This window comes from Macadamia integrifolia, chromosome 10 (assembly GCF_013358625.1).
Source record: "Macadamia integrifolia cultivar HAES 741 chromosome 10, SCU_Mint_v3, whole genome shotgun sequence".
Taxonomy (NCBI): Eukaryota; Viridiplantae; Streptophyta; class Magnoliopsida; order Proteales; family Proteaceae; genus Macadamia; species Macadamia integrifolia.
Window position 1 is genome coordinate 28,093,000 of NC_056566.1, and position 13,723 is coordinate 28,106,722.

The 13,723-nt window shown below is 37.4% G+C and overlaps 1 protein-coding gene across 1 annotated transcript in view; it reads right to left on the reverse strand.

Annotated features, from left to right (window-relative positions):
• LOC122092352 (DNA polymerase zeta catalytic subunit) overlaps nt 1–13,723 on the reverse strand; it is a 23,090-nt gene that overhangs the window by 7,205 nt on the left and 2,162 nt on the right. The window contains exons 6-14 of the mRNA XM_042662664.1: nt 13,703–13,721; nt 13,163–13,609; nt 9,351–10,295; nt 8,534–8,984; nt 6,660–6,893; nt 6,093–6,574; nt 3,659–3,804; nt 2,602–3,193; nt 1,407–1,553 (exon numbers count right to left, since the gene is read on the reverse strand). Of these exons, the coding sequence (XP_042518598.1) occupies nt 1,407–1,553; nt 2,602–3,193; nt 3,659–3,804; nt 6,093–6,574; nt 6,660–6,893; nt 8,534–8,984; nt 9,351–10,295; nt 13,163–13,609; nt 13,703–13,721 (3,463 nt within the window). The remainder of the gene's footprint in view (nt 1–1,406; nt 1,554–2,601; nt 3,194–3,658; nt 3,805–6,092; nt 6,575–6,659; nt 6,894–8,533; nt 8,985–9,350; nt 10,296–13,162; nt 13,610–13,702; nt 13,722–13,723) is intronic.

Here is a 13,723-nt window from a genome sequence, read left to right on the forward strand (position 1 = left end):
AAAAATAAAATAAATAACAGTGATTACAGACTACAAGAATGTAGACTACAGGTCCTTGCTACTACCATTTCCCCAAATATAAAATGGAACCTCAACAATTGAGCAAAAATACCATGAAAAAAAAGAAGATTTGGAAGCCACTTAAAGTAGATAGAAGCACATTGATGTAGATAGGAGCCATAGGGCTGTCAAAAGGAGGGACCAAACCATGGTTCAGTTCTGTCCCAAGTCTGGACCTAGTTTAGTCCAGTCGAGCCAGCCTTATTGGCCCCAATTTTGCACCTATGCTGGTCCACTCCTGCAGCCTTTGAACCAGCATAGAAGCCCCTTGAATAGTGCATATTTTACTTCCCTAAGTGGTCTTCTAGAAGAGCCCTAGCAGCCATCAATACAATCTGTCCAGCAGCTTCCATAACACAAGTAACAGTACTCTCCTCAGCAATTTTTGGTCTTTAAAATGATCTTCTAGAAGTATGCCAACTGTCCCATCTGATTTGAAAGGAAGAAGTCCAGAATAGTTCAAGATCTGCCTATCAATTTTAGGAAGATTTGTTTCCTTTTTTGGTTTTTCTTGGTTAGCAAGTTAGTATTATTTGTTGGGAGAAATTAGATTAATAGGAGTTCCTATATTTGTATTTACTTGGTTAACAAGTAGTTCGTTGTTAGGAAAGTCGATATTAGTTTCCACTCTTATGTTAGTTTCCTATTTTAATAACTTTCTAATTGTAAGCTGAACTCACTCCTTTATAAGGAGATGTTGTAATCAATTGAGAAGTTAAAAAAGATTAAAGTTTATGAAAATTGAGTGTTTACAGATGGCTGAGATAGCTATTACCTTGAGGGGTGAGATACCCAAAACCTGAGGCATGAGATACCCATTCACTAGTTCTTCTTCCCCCTTCTCAACCCCTCCATTAAATTCTCTTTCTTTTCTTATTTTCTTTTATTTGTTTTCTGTGAGATAGTGTTTGAGTGATCAAAATAGTCCCGTTGAAGTTCAGAAGTTCCATCGAAAGACCAGTTTGAAGGCCTATAGCTGCTATTTTGCAGAACTTCCATAAAATTTCCTAATTCATGTCGACAATATAACTCTCAATTCAGTCATCGGAATTGTCTCATCTTTTGAGGGTTTGTTGACCCGTATAGGACCTTCGTCTACTTTCAGCTCCATCTGAGCCACGGTTTGTAAGTTCTCGAATTTCTCCCTATTCAGCCAGATTTTGAGATCCTTCCTGGGATTAGGATCATTTGTGATTCTAGTCTTATATTACCTATCTACCAAAAGCAACTCAGCACAGCAAAATATAAAAAGTAACTATCAGAATGTCCTCAAGGTAGCCAACCAGCATACAAACTGAATCATACAGCAATAGATGTAAAACAGAAAAAACATAGAAGCAGAAGACCTGTTGATTGCCAGGAGAAATGGCAAGGTAGTTTTGTGTGTGTGCCAATCTCAGAAGCATAGATTCAACACGATATTGAGAACCCCGAGATAGAACTGAAAAGAAGTCAATGCCAAAGACACGGGCAAGCTCTGATGTGCGATTTATCTGTAAACCACTCCCCCCGCCCACCCCCAAAAAAGGAAAGGAATAAGATAGAAAGTCAACACTTAATTTCAAGGGCAACCCAAAAATTAGGTCTTTTTACCACTAAACAATAAATTAAACAGTTATAACTACAAATTACTTTTTCCCTTATGAAAAAGTTTATTAAGGCAGAGGAAAATAAAAGGAACCACAACCCAACAGATACAACAGAAAAGAGAGCCTAAGCCAAATAACAGAAACACGGAGCTTCAAAATGAAAATCAGAGTTAAGATGAAAATAATTGAAAATTTTAAGAATCTATTAGGAAGGTCATCTAGAGGATTAAAATCTACACGAATCAAGCTTTATCTTTCCCCAGTAGAAGCAGGATTTACAATTTTGTCCAATAATTAGTCTTATAAGGTTTGGTCACCTGCAAAAAGATCCATTAAAGCAGCAGCAACCAACAAGGTGTACAGTCGCACACATTGATGACCTTTTTGAGGAAGAAGACAAGGCCAAAAGAGAAATGGATGGAGGAAATAAGAAAGGATTTAAAGGCACATGGACAGACAGAGGATGAACCTCTGACAAAAATACACAAGGCAATTAGTATCGTCTTTTTTTTGCAAATAATCCACTTTTTTTTTTTTCAGTTTGTTTTTTGTTAGAAGCGAATAATCCACACAATTAAAGAGATGATGAGGAATTGAGGATGACAACCAAAATAGCCCAAATCAAAAGCCCTATTTTTACAACACTCATAAAAGCCTCCGCATAAATAAGGAAGTTAACAAGGGTGGATTCAACCATCACAAGGCCTTGGGACACCTTTGGAAGTGTCAAAAGGATAGCATAGTTTTTCCATTTCAACTGTATCAGCATTATGCGACCCTTGAGGGAAATTTTCTTGGAACTTTTCTTCATTGTCTCCATCTTTCCAGTTCACAATCCCCCAAGTTTTGCCTGTTTTGGATTTAATATAACATCTAGAGATGGAAGAATTTTAAAGGAAGCCTGCTGGAATATGAACATCACTAACAACAGAGGAAGATCCTGCTAACATACCATATCAAGTTGATTCATAATCTCAAGGATCAGCTTTGATCTCTCTATAACATATTCTATACATTGAAATCTCGCTCGACCAGGACCGCTTGAAAACCATTGTGTCAATGTTCTGCAAGGGATTGACGGAATTTTTCGTCTCAGAACTGCTTCAGCCACAGATTCAAGAGTATACATATTAAGTTTAATTTCATTACGCATCAGTCGCCAAACATTGAGGACAATTCTTCCACCAACATGGACACCACTGGCATGAGTGCGTCCCCATTCATCCTCAATTATTGCATTTTCTAAAATAGAATTACCAAACAAGGATTCAGGAAGCAGATTATCTGGCACAGACTTTTCACCATCTGATGAAGCTTTAGCTGTGATTTTGGTTTCCGGTAGAGGTGTCCGAGATATTTTATTCAGCAAATGCACACCAAGATGTGCAGCCCTTTCAGCTAAAAAGCCAAGGGAACCACCTTGTATTTCCCAACCCATCAAAATATCTGGATCCAATGAGACAATAATCTGCACAAAATGGTAAAATAACTGCTTCTCTTCAGAGGTAACTAGCACCTTGCAACCATTTATTCCATCAGGATTTCTGCAGATGACACGATGACACGTTAGAAGAAAACAAGAAAAGTGTTTCTTCTCTAATAGACAAATCCTTTTCTGTTGCCTACGTTTTTTTTTTTTTTTTTTCCATCCAGTTTTTCCAGTTGTGCAAGACAATAGACGGTCAAAGTACTGCAGTCTGTGTCCTACATCAGCACTATGATTGATGTGTTCTGATTGAATTCCCATTGCAAAGCATATGGACAGGAGTCATTTAAGAACATGAAATAGAATGTGGAATTCATGCTTTAGCAAAAACCTAAGATAACATTGTAACCTTGAAAAGACAAATACATTGCCATTAAATTTTTCAAAAAATAAAGAAGATGGAAATGAACACTTCTCTAATGTTAGTATAACTAACAAAACATAGAAGTTAGTCAATAATGAACGACTGCTCCTGAATAACATAAAGACTCATTAAGGTTCAACATAATAAGAAAAGCATCACCTTTGACATGATTCCCCATCATTACTATGCAATAGCACAAGAACATTAATGGCTGCACAATTATCCTCCTGAACTGAAAGAACTATAACATTGACAGCATCTATTCGAGGATCAGGGCGAAGATTTCCTCTCGATTCTGCATGAACCTGTTACACAAAGCTGAATTTGAATTAGAGCAATGGAATAATTAATGAACACATGAGGTATGAAGAATACTGATTTGAAAGTGATCAAGATTTGAAATTTCCTTTCTCGCAGGCATATGCACCTGTAGAAGCATAACCCTCCCCAAAAAAGAATAAAAAGAATGATAAAAGGAAAGAAATTTAAATAATAATAACTGTAACAACTGAAGCAGCAAGTTAAGCACATAAATTGCTATCTGGTAACAACTGAACGTTAGGACGTTAATACACTGCAAACAACAATTATATCGCACAGTATTAGTATCAGCTTTAATAGGAAATCAATTACAAAGGATTATGAGATCTAGACTCCAAAGTATACCTTTTTGTAGAATTAGGGAGAATTTGAATTGTGCCTAAAACTGACACAAGCCCCTCTATTCTAATAGAAGTAAAAACCTAAAGGGCTTAGAAGTCCATTTGGATAACACCCCTAAAACTCGTTATTACAAAAATCAATTATTCCAATACTCCCCCTCAAGTTGGTCATGGATATCACACATGCCCAACTTGCACCAAATAAAATGAAAAACTTTACTTCTAAGACCCTTTGTGAGTATATCAACTAACTGATCTTCATTATGCACAAAAGGAAGACATATAAGCCCTTGCTCGAACTTCTCCCTGATGAAATGTCTGTCAATCTCGACATGCTTAGTATGATCATGCTGAACCAGATTATGGGCAGTACTGATGGCTGACTTATTGTTACAATATAACATCATAGGCATCTGAACAGCTACACCCAAGTCTTGAAGGAGACCTCTAAGCTATAACAACTCACAAACACCATGAGTCATTGCACGAAACTCAACTTCAGCATTAGACTCGGCAACAACTGCCTGCTTCTTACTACGCCATGTAACTAAGTTACCACCAACAAATGCACAGTAGCCTGAAGTAGATCGACGATCATCTGGAGAACCTGCCAATCAACATCAGTATATGCATATATCCTCATGTTATGAAGGGGAGAATAAGATACCATTCCTTGGAGCAGTCTTCAACTACCGAAGTATACGAAACACAACTTCCTTATGAGAGGAATGAGGATCATGCATATATTGACTCACAAGCAAGGTTTAAGATCTTGCTCTCGCCCCCCACCTCGCTAATCCAAAAAAGAGAGATCTCACCGAGATCATGTATTTTTTCCTGATCGACTCGGTGGTTGGTCTCAATGGCTATATGGTCTTTGTAGCCCCCTGAAAGTTGGTATTTACTCTATTTTAGACCTTCTAAACACAATGGAAACATTAGTTTTTGTAAAATCAAACCTAAAATTGTACTTTGACTTCGTACTCTATGTAAGTAGTCCTCGACTCCTTAGTGTTTTTTTTTTTAAAAGTAGAGAGAGGGGTGAGATTTGGAGAGATTTTGGCAATATTTGGGGAGATTTGGCAAGATCTCGGTCGAGTTTTTGTACAATTTATATTCTCGCCTTTTTGAAAAAACGAGATATTACCGAGATCTTGAACCGTGCTCACAAGGCTCACTGCATGAGCTATGTCTGGTCGGGTGTGAGACAGATAGATCAGCCTCCCAACTAATCTCTTATATCCACCTTTATCAACTAGTTCACCTTGTTCTTGAGATGGGAATTTGCCTTAATAGGTGTGTCTAATGGCTTACACCCTAACATGTCAAGTCTCTGAAAGAAGATCTAAGGTGTATTTCTCTAAGAAAGGACAACACCCTTGGTAGAACGAACCACCTCAATCCCATAACTATGTCAACAGTATCATCCCTAGTAATGGGCCAAGGTCAGATTTTAGCATCTTGGATTAGTTCTCAAGTAGGATCATGCAACAGGTTGGTCCATTCCATCAAAGAATTCTTAGGCTGGGTTGGCCCTGAAGCTGGCAAAATCAACTGAACTACTATAATTGGAAATTGTGGATACTTTATTCACCAGGTCTTGTCCTTTAATAACTGTCCACTTTAGGATTTTTAACTGTAACAAAATGATAGTCCCACTTTGGGCATTTAATGCATCAATTTTGGTTCTTTTTCCATTTTACTCTTTTGAGACACTACTTCAGTAGTGAAGTTACTTCACCTCTTGTAAATGAAGGTCAACTAGGAATTTCTGTTGTAGATGAAGGATAAATTAGGAAAATAAATTTAAAAAGTGGGAAGTCAGAGTATTAATTTATCATCCCTTAAATGTGTTTTTTTCAAAGTGGTCTATTTTAGGAACAGAAGGAGTGCATGGCAATGCCATCAGAGCTGATATTACCAGGAAATACCTCTATACTCAACAACGTTAGTTGTTGGCCAGCACCAATACTTGCAGGATCACGGAATCCAATTTGACTGAGAGGGGTAAGCTTTGGTTTTTTATCTGGGCCAGAAATCTGAGAGACATCTTGCCAGTTTTCACCACATGCTTTTCCCTTCATAATTGTCTCTTCTAGCTTGGGTTCAGTTGTTGCATTCACAGTATGACAAAGATCATTTTCTGTGTGCAGGTTCCCATGGTTATCTTGACTGAACTGATGCAAAGTATGCTTCACATCAGATGCGGACAAAGATACAGGTGAAGTATCAAAACAAGGACCAGATGAAGAACTTTGAGAGATCAATTGATGACTAGGCGTAGCCACAGGAAGGTCATGAAGCTCAGTCGTTATTTCCCCAAAACCGGAAGAATTATTCTTCACATTTCCAAGACCTAGATGACCGTCAGGTCCCTGAAAAGTCTGCTCCTGGGATTTCTCTCCCAAGGTACCTAGCATTCCATAACCAAAAAATCAAATTAAAATGTCAGTGACTAATAATGGTGGAATATACTCATAGCTACTCCCACTTGATACCTGTCACATTATACAATAGCCATTTATGAACAGAGTCCACAGATGGCGGTGAAAATATAGGCGTCAATAAGTATAGAAAAGACCCATCATTTTGATAGTGTGTAGGGACACCCAGAACAGTTTCTTGATGAAGATTGAGTTCAGTATTTCTGTAAGATTTGTGATTGGCTTCTTTCTCTTCTTGGTAGTTGTCCACAAAAAATGGGAGGAGTTCATTTTCATCTACCCCTTTAACTGCAAAAGTTAGATGAACATTAAAAGTCAAGGTTATAAAAACAACAACAATCATGAATGATTGGGACTCTTAAAACTTTTAAACGGAGATATAGGCAAAGAATGAAATAAGATCTTGTATGGATACGGAGGAAGAAACAATGAGCAACAGAAATGGAGTACAAAGAATGAATAGAATCCTCAACTTTTTCACCTAGAACTATTAGTAAAAGAAGGAATTCTCCTCTCGCCTCCATTAAGACTTTTCCCAACTAAATGTATGTAAAGGAAGAAACAAAAATTATGCCCACATGTCAAGGCAATAGATTGTACAAACTGCAGTTAAATGCAAAAACATGAATGATTGAGACTCTTAAAACTTTTAAAAGGACCCCATCCACCCATCATAGTATTTATGAATGAAAGAAGTTTTCACAGGCTAATCACAAGAGATCTCAGTAAAGTCACATACTGTGAGAGAATTTAAGAGATGAGTGAGAAGGATTACTACAACGATAAGAAATATTAAGGAACAACAACAGTTTAAAAAACAAGTAACAGGTAGAGGTATCCAATGTAGCACATCTTTGGAAAACAGTACAACCATCAGTACGTAGCTTCTCCATGTGAATAAGAAACAGCATGCTGGCTTGGAAATCGACTACAAATCTTTCTTGCACTTCAGTATTTGAATTTAAACAACATAAGTTAATCTCAACAACAATATGAACCGACAAAAACAACTGATGAACAAACGCTCATATAAATTTTCTGTCAATCACAGTTGGAGCGGCTCTAAATGACTATGTTCCAAAAGATAACCATTTTTTATGCGATAATGAAAGAGCAAGACTATGAGGCAGGACAAACACATGTAGGGAAACCTTTCTGGGAGTCTAAACCTATCACTCTCAAAAGCACTCATAACAATTCTCTGAACCATTTGTAAACCCAAAGACTTCATGCAGTCTAATCATCCAAAAAAATAAAAATAATAAATATAACAAGCTAAGAAAGCCCATATTTGTGGAAGACGAAAGAGGGAACAATGAACATGCATTGACTCAAAAATCAAGAATTTGTGAGTTGAAATACACCCCGAGTCCCAACAACCTATCCAGTATTTTTGAAACATGACCTGATTAAGGTTCTTATACCCTTGGGGCCTAATAAAGGTTCTCCACCATATCTGGTATTCTACTTGCAGATCAAGATAACAGACATCCATGAATTCCATAATAGGTTTCTCCCGAAATGAAACATCACAAGCCTAAGAAAGCAATCAGATTTTCATAAGCTATTGACTAACGGAGCTCTTGCCAAGCCTCCGAAGGAGAAGTGGACAGAGGAATAGGGATGGAATGGAGCTTGTGTTTGCTCTTGACCTAAGGCCGGGGCAGGAGTCAACAGCAAAGGCTAGGAAGAGGGCATAGAGGAATAATCGGAGGACCAGCTCTTTCAGACCCTTCATTACCATTTTTTTATGCATGGAAATGTCAGATTAGGTACCTCCATCAGTAATTAAAAAAAAAAAATTACCATGACATTGATCTTTCTATCACAAACAGAAAGAGAGGACTACAAATAAAAGCATAAAAATATATCAAGAAACAGAAATAGAGCAGATTACATAACAGAAATATAAAACTGATACCACATACCATCCAGTAAATTGGATTTGCAATGCATTGTTCCTTCATAATTTTCCATGACCCCAGGAAGATCACGATCATGCAAACTAGCAGCTGGTGGAGGATCCTCAGATATCCCGTCTGTCCATTCTATAGTAGGGGGTTTATTTTTGAAGGCCATCTCAATATACTCTATATGTCTTTTTGCACAGTCAGTGACTGTCGACAATGACTTGTCTGGCAAAGGTAAACAAGTTGGAGCATCTTCTTCTTTAGCACCACCATTCTCATTCTGCAGGATAATGGCAGCGGCTGAATTATTTGTATTCAGAAGATTCTCAGAACACATATAAGGTGCAAATTCCATGGTAGCACCAACCAGATTGTTTCTGACAATGTGACCACCTTCACAGAACCTCGTATGTTCTACAGAAGAACTTGCCAAACAGATTGAACTGACATCCTCTGTTTGCTCCAGCCCCTTGTCAATATGTATATTTACCATCCACGTCAAAGTTCAACAATTGATCAGTAATTAAACAATAAGGTTCGCAACAATAGACATACAAGTTTCCTAAAAATAACATTCTTGTATAACTTAGAAGATCTAGGGAGTGCAATAGATAATCTAATGTCTTGGTTCAGAGATTAAACATTCTGATAGATCAAACCCCTCTATTCCAACGTTCAAAGTTGGAGACCTGCATTTGTGGCTTGCAGATTGAGCAGTAGTTCTGATGTTCCATTAAACATCAGTCTTCTCTACTCATTTTTGTATGGAAACCCATCCAATCCACAATGGAAAACTGAAAAAGTCAAGTATAACTTCAAGGGTCTCAGAATGTACCTCTGCCGCATGAGTTTTCATAGAAGAGTTCCTCACACAAACTTCTCCTTGCTGGTCAGTAAAAAAAGGATTCATACTGGGAGTTTCAGGGGGCATCATAACTTGTTCATCTTCTTCCATTGCATGAAACGCCAGCCGCTTTGGATAGAGAGATGTCTCTTCTTTTTGCTTTTCCGCTTTTGGCTCCTCCAAAAGGGCCTTCTTAAATGTACAACTTCTGTTTTCAGATGGTCCGATCCGGTAGCGTCGCTTTTTTCTCATCAATTCCCTCACAGAACATTCAGTAAGCATGTTTCCTTCCCTAAAATTAAAAATATCTCTGTCCGAATTCGACAGTGAAGCATCAGAACATTTTCCTGCTGTGATTCTGGCCAAAGAATTGGTATGTTTGCCATCTTTTGTCTTACTGCTACATAGATCAGTCAAATTAAAACTGGAAGACTGCAAATCAGTATTCACCTTTTGTGGTGTAGTAAAGGTCAAAGAGCCTCGCAATGGTTTTTTCATTTTTCCATCAGCAGGACATATTAGAGTATCTTGCACAACCTGGTCTGAAGAAGATCTCTCCAATTCACAGTTGTGCCCTTCGGCTGTATCACTAGCAGGAGTTGTGAATTGATCGTCATACAAGCCATCCACCTGAGGAATGATGTCTGCTGATGATGTTTGTGGTAAATGGTTATGATGTGTAGAATGGGCAGCACTGTTGGTTAAATCTTCAAGGTCAACTATATCCTCAACTGAATCAAGAATGTCCTGACACTCTTGTTGGGATTCATTCTCGTAAACAAAATTAGCATTTTCCATAAACTTATCAATGGATTTTTTAGGCAACAAGGGACTCAGAATGGACTCATGAACAAGTAAATCATCAGTGTTCAAATCTTCTGCAGCTTGGGAGGAGGCAAGCCACCTTAGAAGCCCCAGTGCCTCCTCATCTACAACCTAAAACCATGAAATAATGTAAGGAATTGAAAGTATAAAAAGGTTCAACCAATAGATCTCTAGGAAGTACTACCAACAGCCCAAGACCAACAGAAATTTACAGTTTACAAATGCAAGGAAACTGAGCAAAGCTTACAATTTCCAAATAAACCCAAGGCAGATCAGAAATAGTGCATGTATGAACTATCACAAGAGGAAACCAATCAAAAGAACAATGCCTAAAATTAATGACAGTCAAAATATTCTCATCATCTCATGAGCCTCACCACTGCCTAATTTGTCACCCATAGCATGTGGTTCATTCATGCAGGGAATTCAAAAGGCAAAACATAAACTCGATACCAAAAGCTTCCAATTACCAAGAGATTTCAAAGACAACTTTTTCTGGATGAAAATATTACAAAAGAAAAGGTCGGGGAATGTCATGAAACCCATAGTCCACCATTTCACTTACTCCATAAGTTACAGTATTGACGAACCAGCAAACTATTCCGGATAATTGAATTGGTGTGCTGCCTCTTGTAAATGCGAGAAGCCCAGAACCAAATCAGATTAACAGAAGAATCTTAAATTTCTTAATTAATTGGTGAACGGTTGGTAAGCCAAAGAAAGAGGGAACTTCAGGATTAGGGAGAGCAAACAAAAAAAAAAATACAGCTTTGCTCACCAATGGATTTGGAATTCCCATTAAAGCAATAAAACCACAGCTTTGATCATTAGGTCAAGGCACTGGATTCAACACAAAGATTGTGGCACTCAATCAACTCACAAGGTAGCCCTAAGGTATCCTTGGAAAAGCATTATTCAATTCTCCCTTTATACAAATAAAATGTATTAAGCTAAAGCTCAATAAACATCTCAAGATATGTTTGAGAGACAAACATAGTGTTCTTTTTAATAACTCGATCAGCACCGGGGGGGAAAAAAAACCCTTTATCCTGTCTTTGGTTGTCAAGAGAATGTAAAAGAGTGTGCAATAATGAATAGTGGGAGAATGTTCAATGGACTGCCGGTAAAGTGGTGTGGTGGAAGGAAATGAGACAATTTCCAATTTCGGTGTTTAAAAGTCCTAAGAAAGTGCAAGTGAAAGAAAATATGGTAGCTCTCACCATCTTCTAATCTTTCACACTCTTAGATTCTCTTATCAAGCACAGCCTTATGACAATCAACAACAACCAAAGTCAAAGGAAACTCCTTAATGTAAGATCGAATCACAAGTGATCCAATCCCAGGTAGGATCTTTAGTAAATTCAATAAATTTCAAATTCAGAAAAAAAAAAATCAGAAAAATAGAAGAAAATAATGGTTATCTCAGACTGGGTCTCTCACCCTCAACTATTCCAATTATTGAATACAACCAATCTCAGGCAAATCTTTGCAAACAACAAGAGAAAATTTCATTCAAATTCGTGTTCAATGTAGCCCCCTTATAAACTTATATAGAAGACTCAAAACAGACTCAAACACTAAAAATTAAAGGCTTAACCCAATCCTTAACTAATTAGGAAACCTAAACTGACTAGGAAACTAAAATAAAAAAGAAAATAGGCTCTCTACTTAGCTTAGGACTTAAGCTATTTGTCCACCGACTAAAACATAACTGGACTCATAATATGACTCCTAAAAGACACTTAAGACTCCAACATGGAGTTGGACTCAAGCAAAGCAACTAAAACACATCAAGACTAGGACTCTACCTAAGCTAATGAAGTAAATCCCGTTTTCCTAATTTCTACCCATATTTTAAGCACATTAAAGTGGCCTATTACAAATAAAACCCATGGGATCAAAGGCCCAACACCTACATAACCTAACCCAAGACTTATTTCTAATAAAATAAACCTTTTAAATGACTTATCTGCATCACTCCTACCTCTCGCGGTCCGTCACTCTAAGTTGGCATCAAAGTTTCTATGAAATTATATCAAAGAAGCTCCCATCATTACAAGTTACAAACTTTAGCTTGTAATCCTGAAAATACTCCATGCATCTAATTCAATATGAACTGCACCTCTTATTTTTATGAAGTGGAATTGTAAGGAATTTTTCATTTTATTACGTGGTGAGATGCTATGTCTTTGAGGTTACCAAGAAACAGGATTTGATATAGGCAATACAACTCAACCATACTTGGATCACTATGTTGCTGGCCATTTTTTACCTTTTCTTTAAGTTATTATTCTCAATTTATTCAAGGAGAGATGCTACTCTACTATCCAATTCCAATTATCTGATTCTACTGTCAATTCTCGCATCTCTCCCTTAGAACTATATATTTTTTTATAGATTTCCCTTAAAACTATTTTCTCTCTCCTAAGATCAGATCAAAGACTGAAACCTACTACTCATCATACTTTAGATGTGGGATTACTCGATGTAAACCTAGACTCTGCTGCTACACAGTGAGTTGGGTACATAACCAAACCCACCATCTAGCTCACATGAGTAGCACACGTATTCAATTTGAGAATAAAGCTGTGTGTTTTGTGTCCAAATCAAATGAGTCATAGAAGGATACCTTTTTATATTAACATCTTACATAAATCAAATACATTAAGAAATAATTATTTTTTTCAGTTTTAATTGGTAAAGAAAAAGAAAAAATTGAAACTGTTGTTCAAGAGTAAAATCCCACCGGTGGACTCCTCCAAAACGAGAAATACTCTTACCAATGGAAAATGATATGAAAAGAAGTCACTATCGACCCGAGCACCATGAAGGCGCTAAGCTTGAGCCTTGTCAGATCTATTTGTCTCAGGCTAAACATGGATTAAATAACTACTAAAAGTCAAACAATAATGAGAACATGCTCAAAGAAATAAAGCAGTGACAAGCAGGAAGGCAGAAAAAACAAAGCAAAAAATTACCTTCGCATCTAACACTTCAGCCATTTCAGATGCCAATGCTTTCTGATTGACTGGAAATACGTCAGGTCCTGCATCCCCCTCCGAGGAAGGCATGCCATAATTGTCATATTTGCTGGTAGATCCTTGTGATATCTGAGCCAGGCCTACAGTTGTATCTCCATCCTTTTCACACTTTGAAGATTCTTTCTTAGAATTATTGGGACTTGTCTGATCCAGAGATTCAACTGCATTCCCCACCTCTGCCAAGGATTTAATAGACTGCACAAACTTTTCACTCTCCTCCAACAGAATATCTTGTCCTAAATTCTCTGCTTTCTCACAAAGATCTAGGAGAGTGTTTTCAAATTCAAGCCCATGCAAAAGAGTTCTCAAAACATTTTCAGGAAGTGGTTTGCTTGGATCAGGAGACATTGAGGTTTGACACATGCCTGTTCTTTCAAACTCCTCCTGAATCGATCAAGATTAGATTAATCAAAGAGAAGGCCAAAATATTCCAACAGAGAACATCAATAGCAGAACATACATAAGCTGGTACCACACCTCCCAGATAGGTATAAGTGA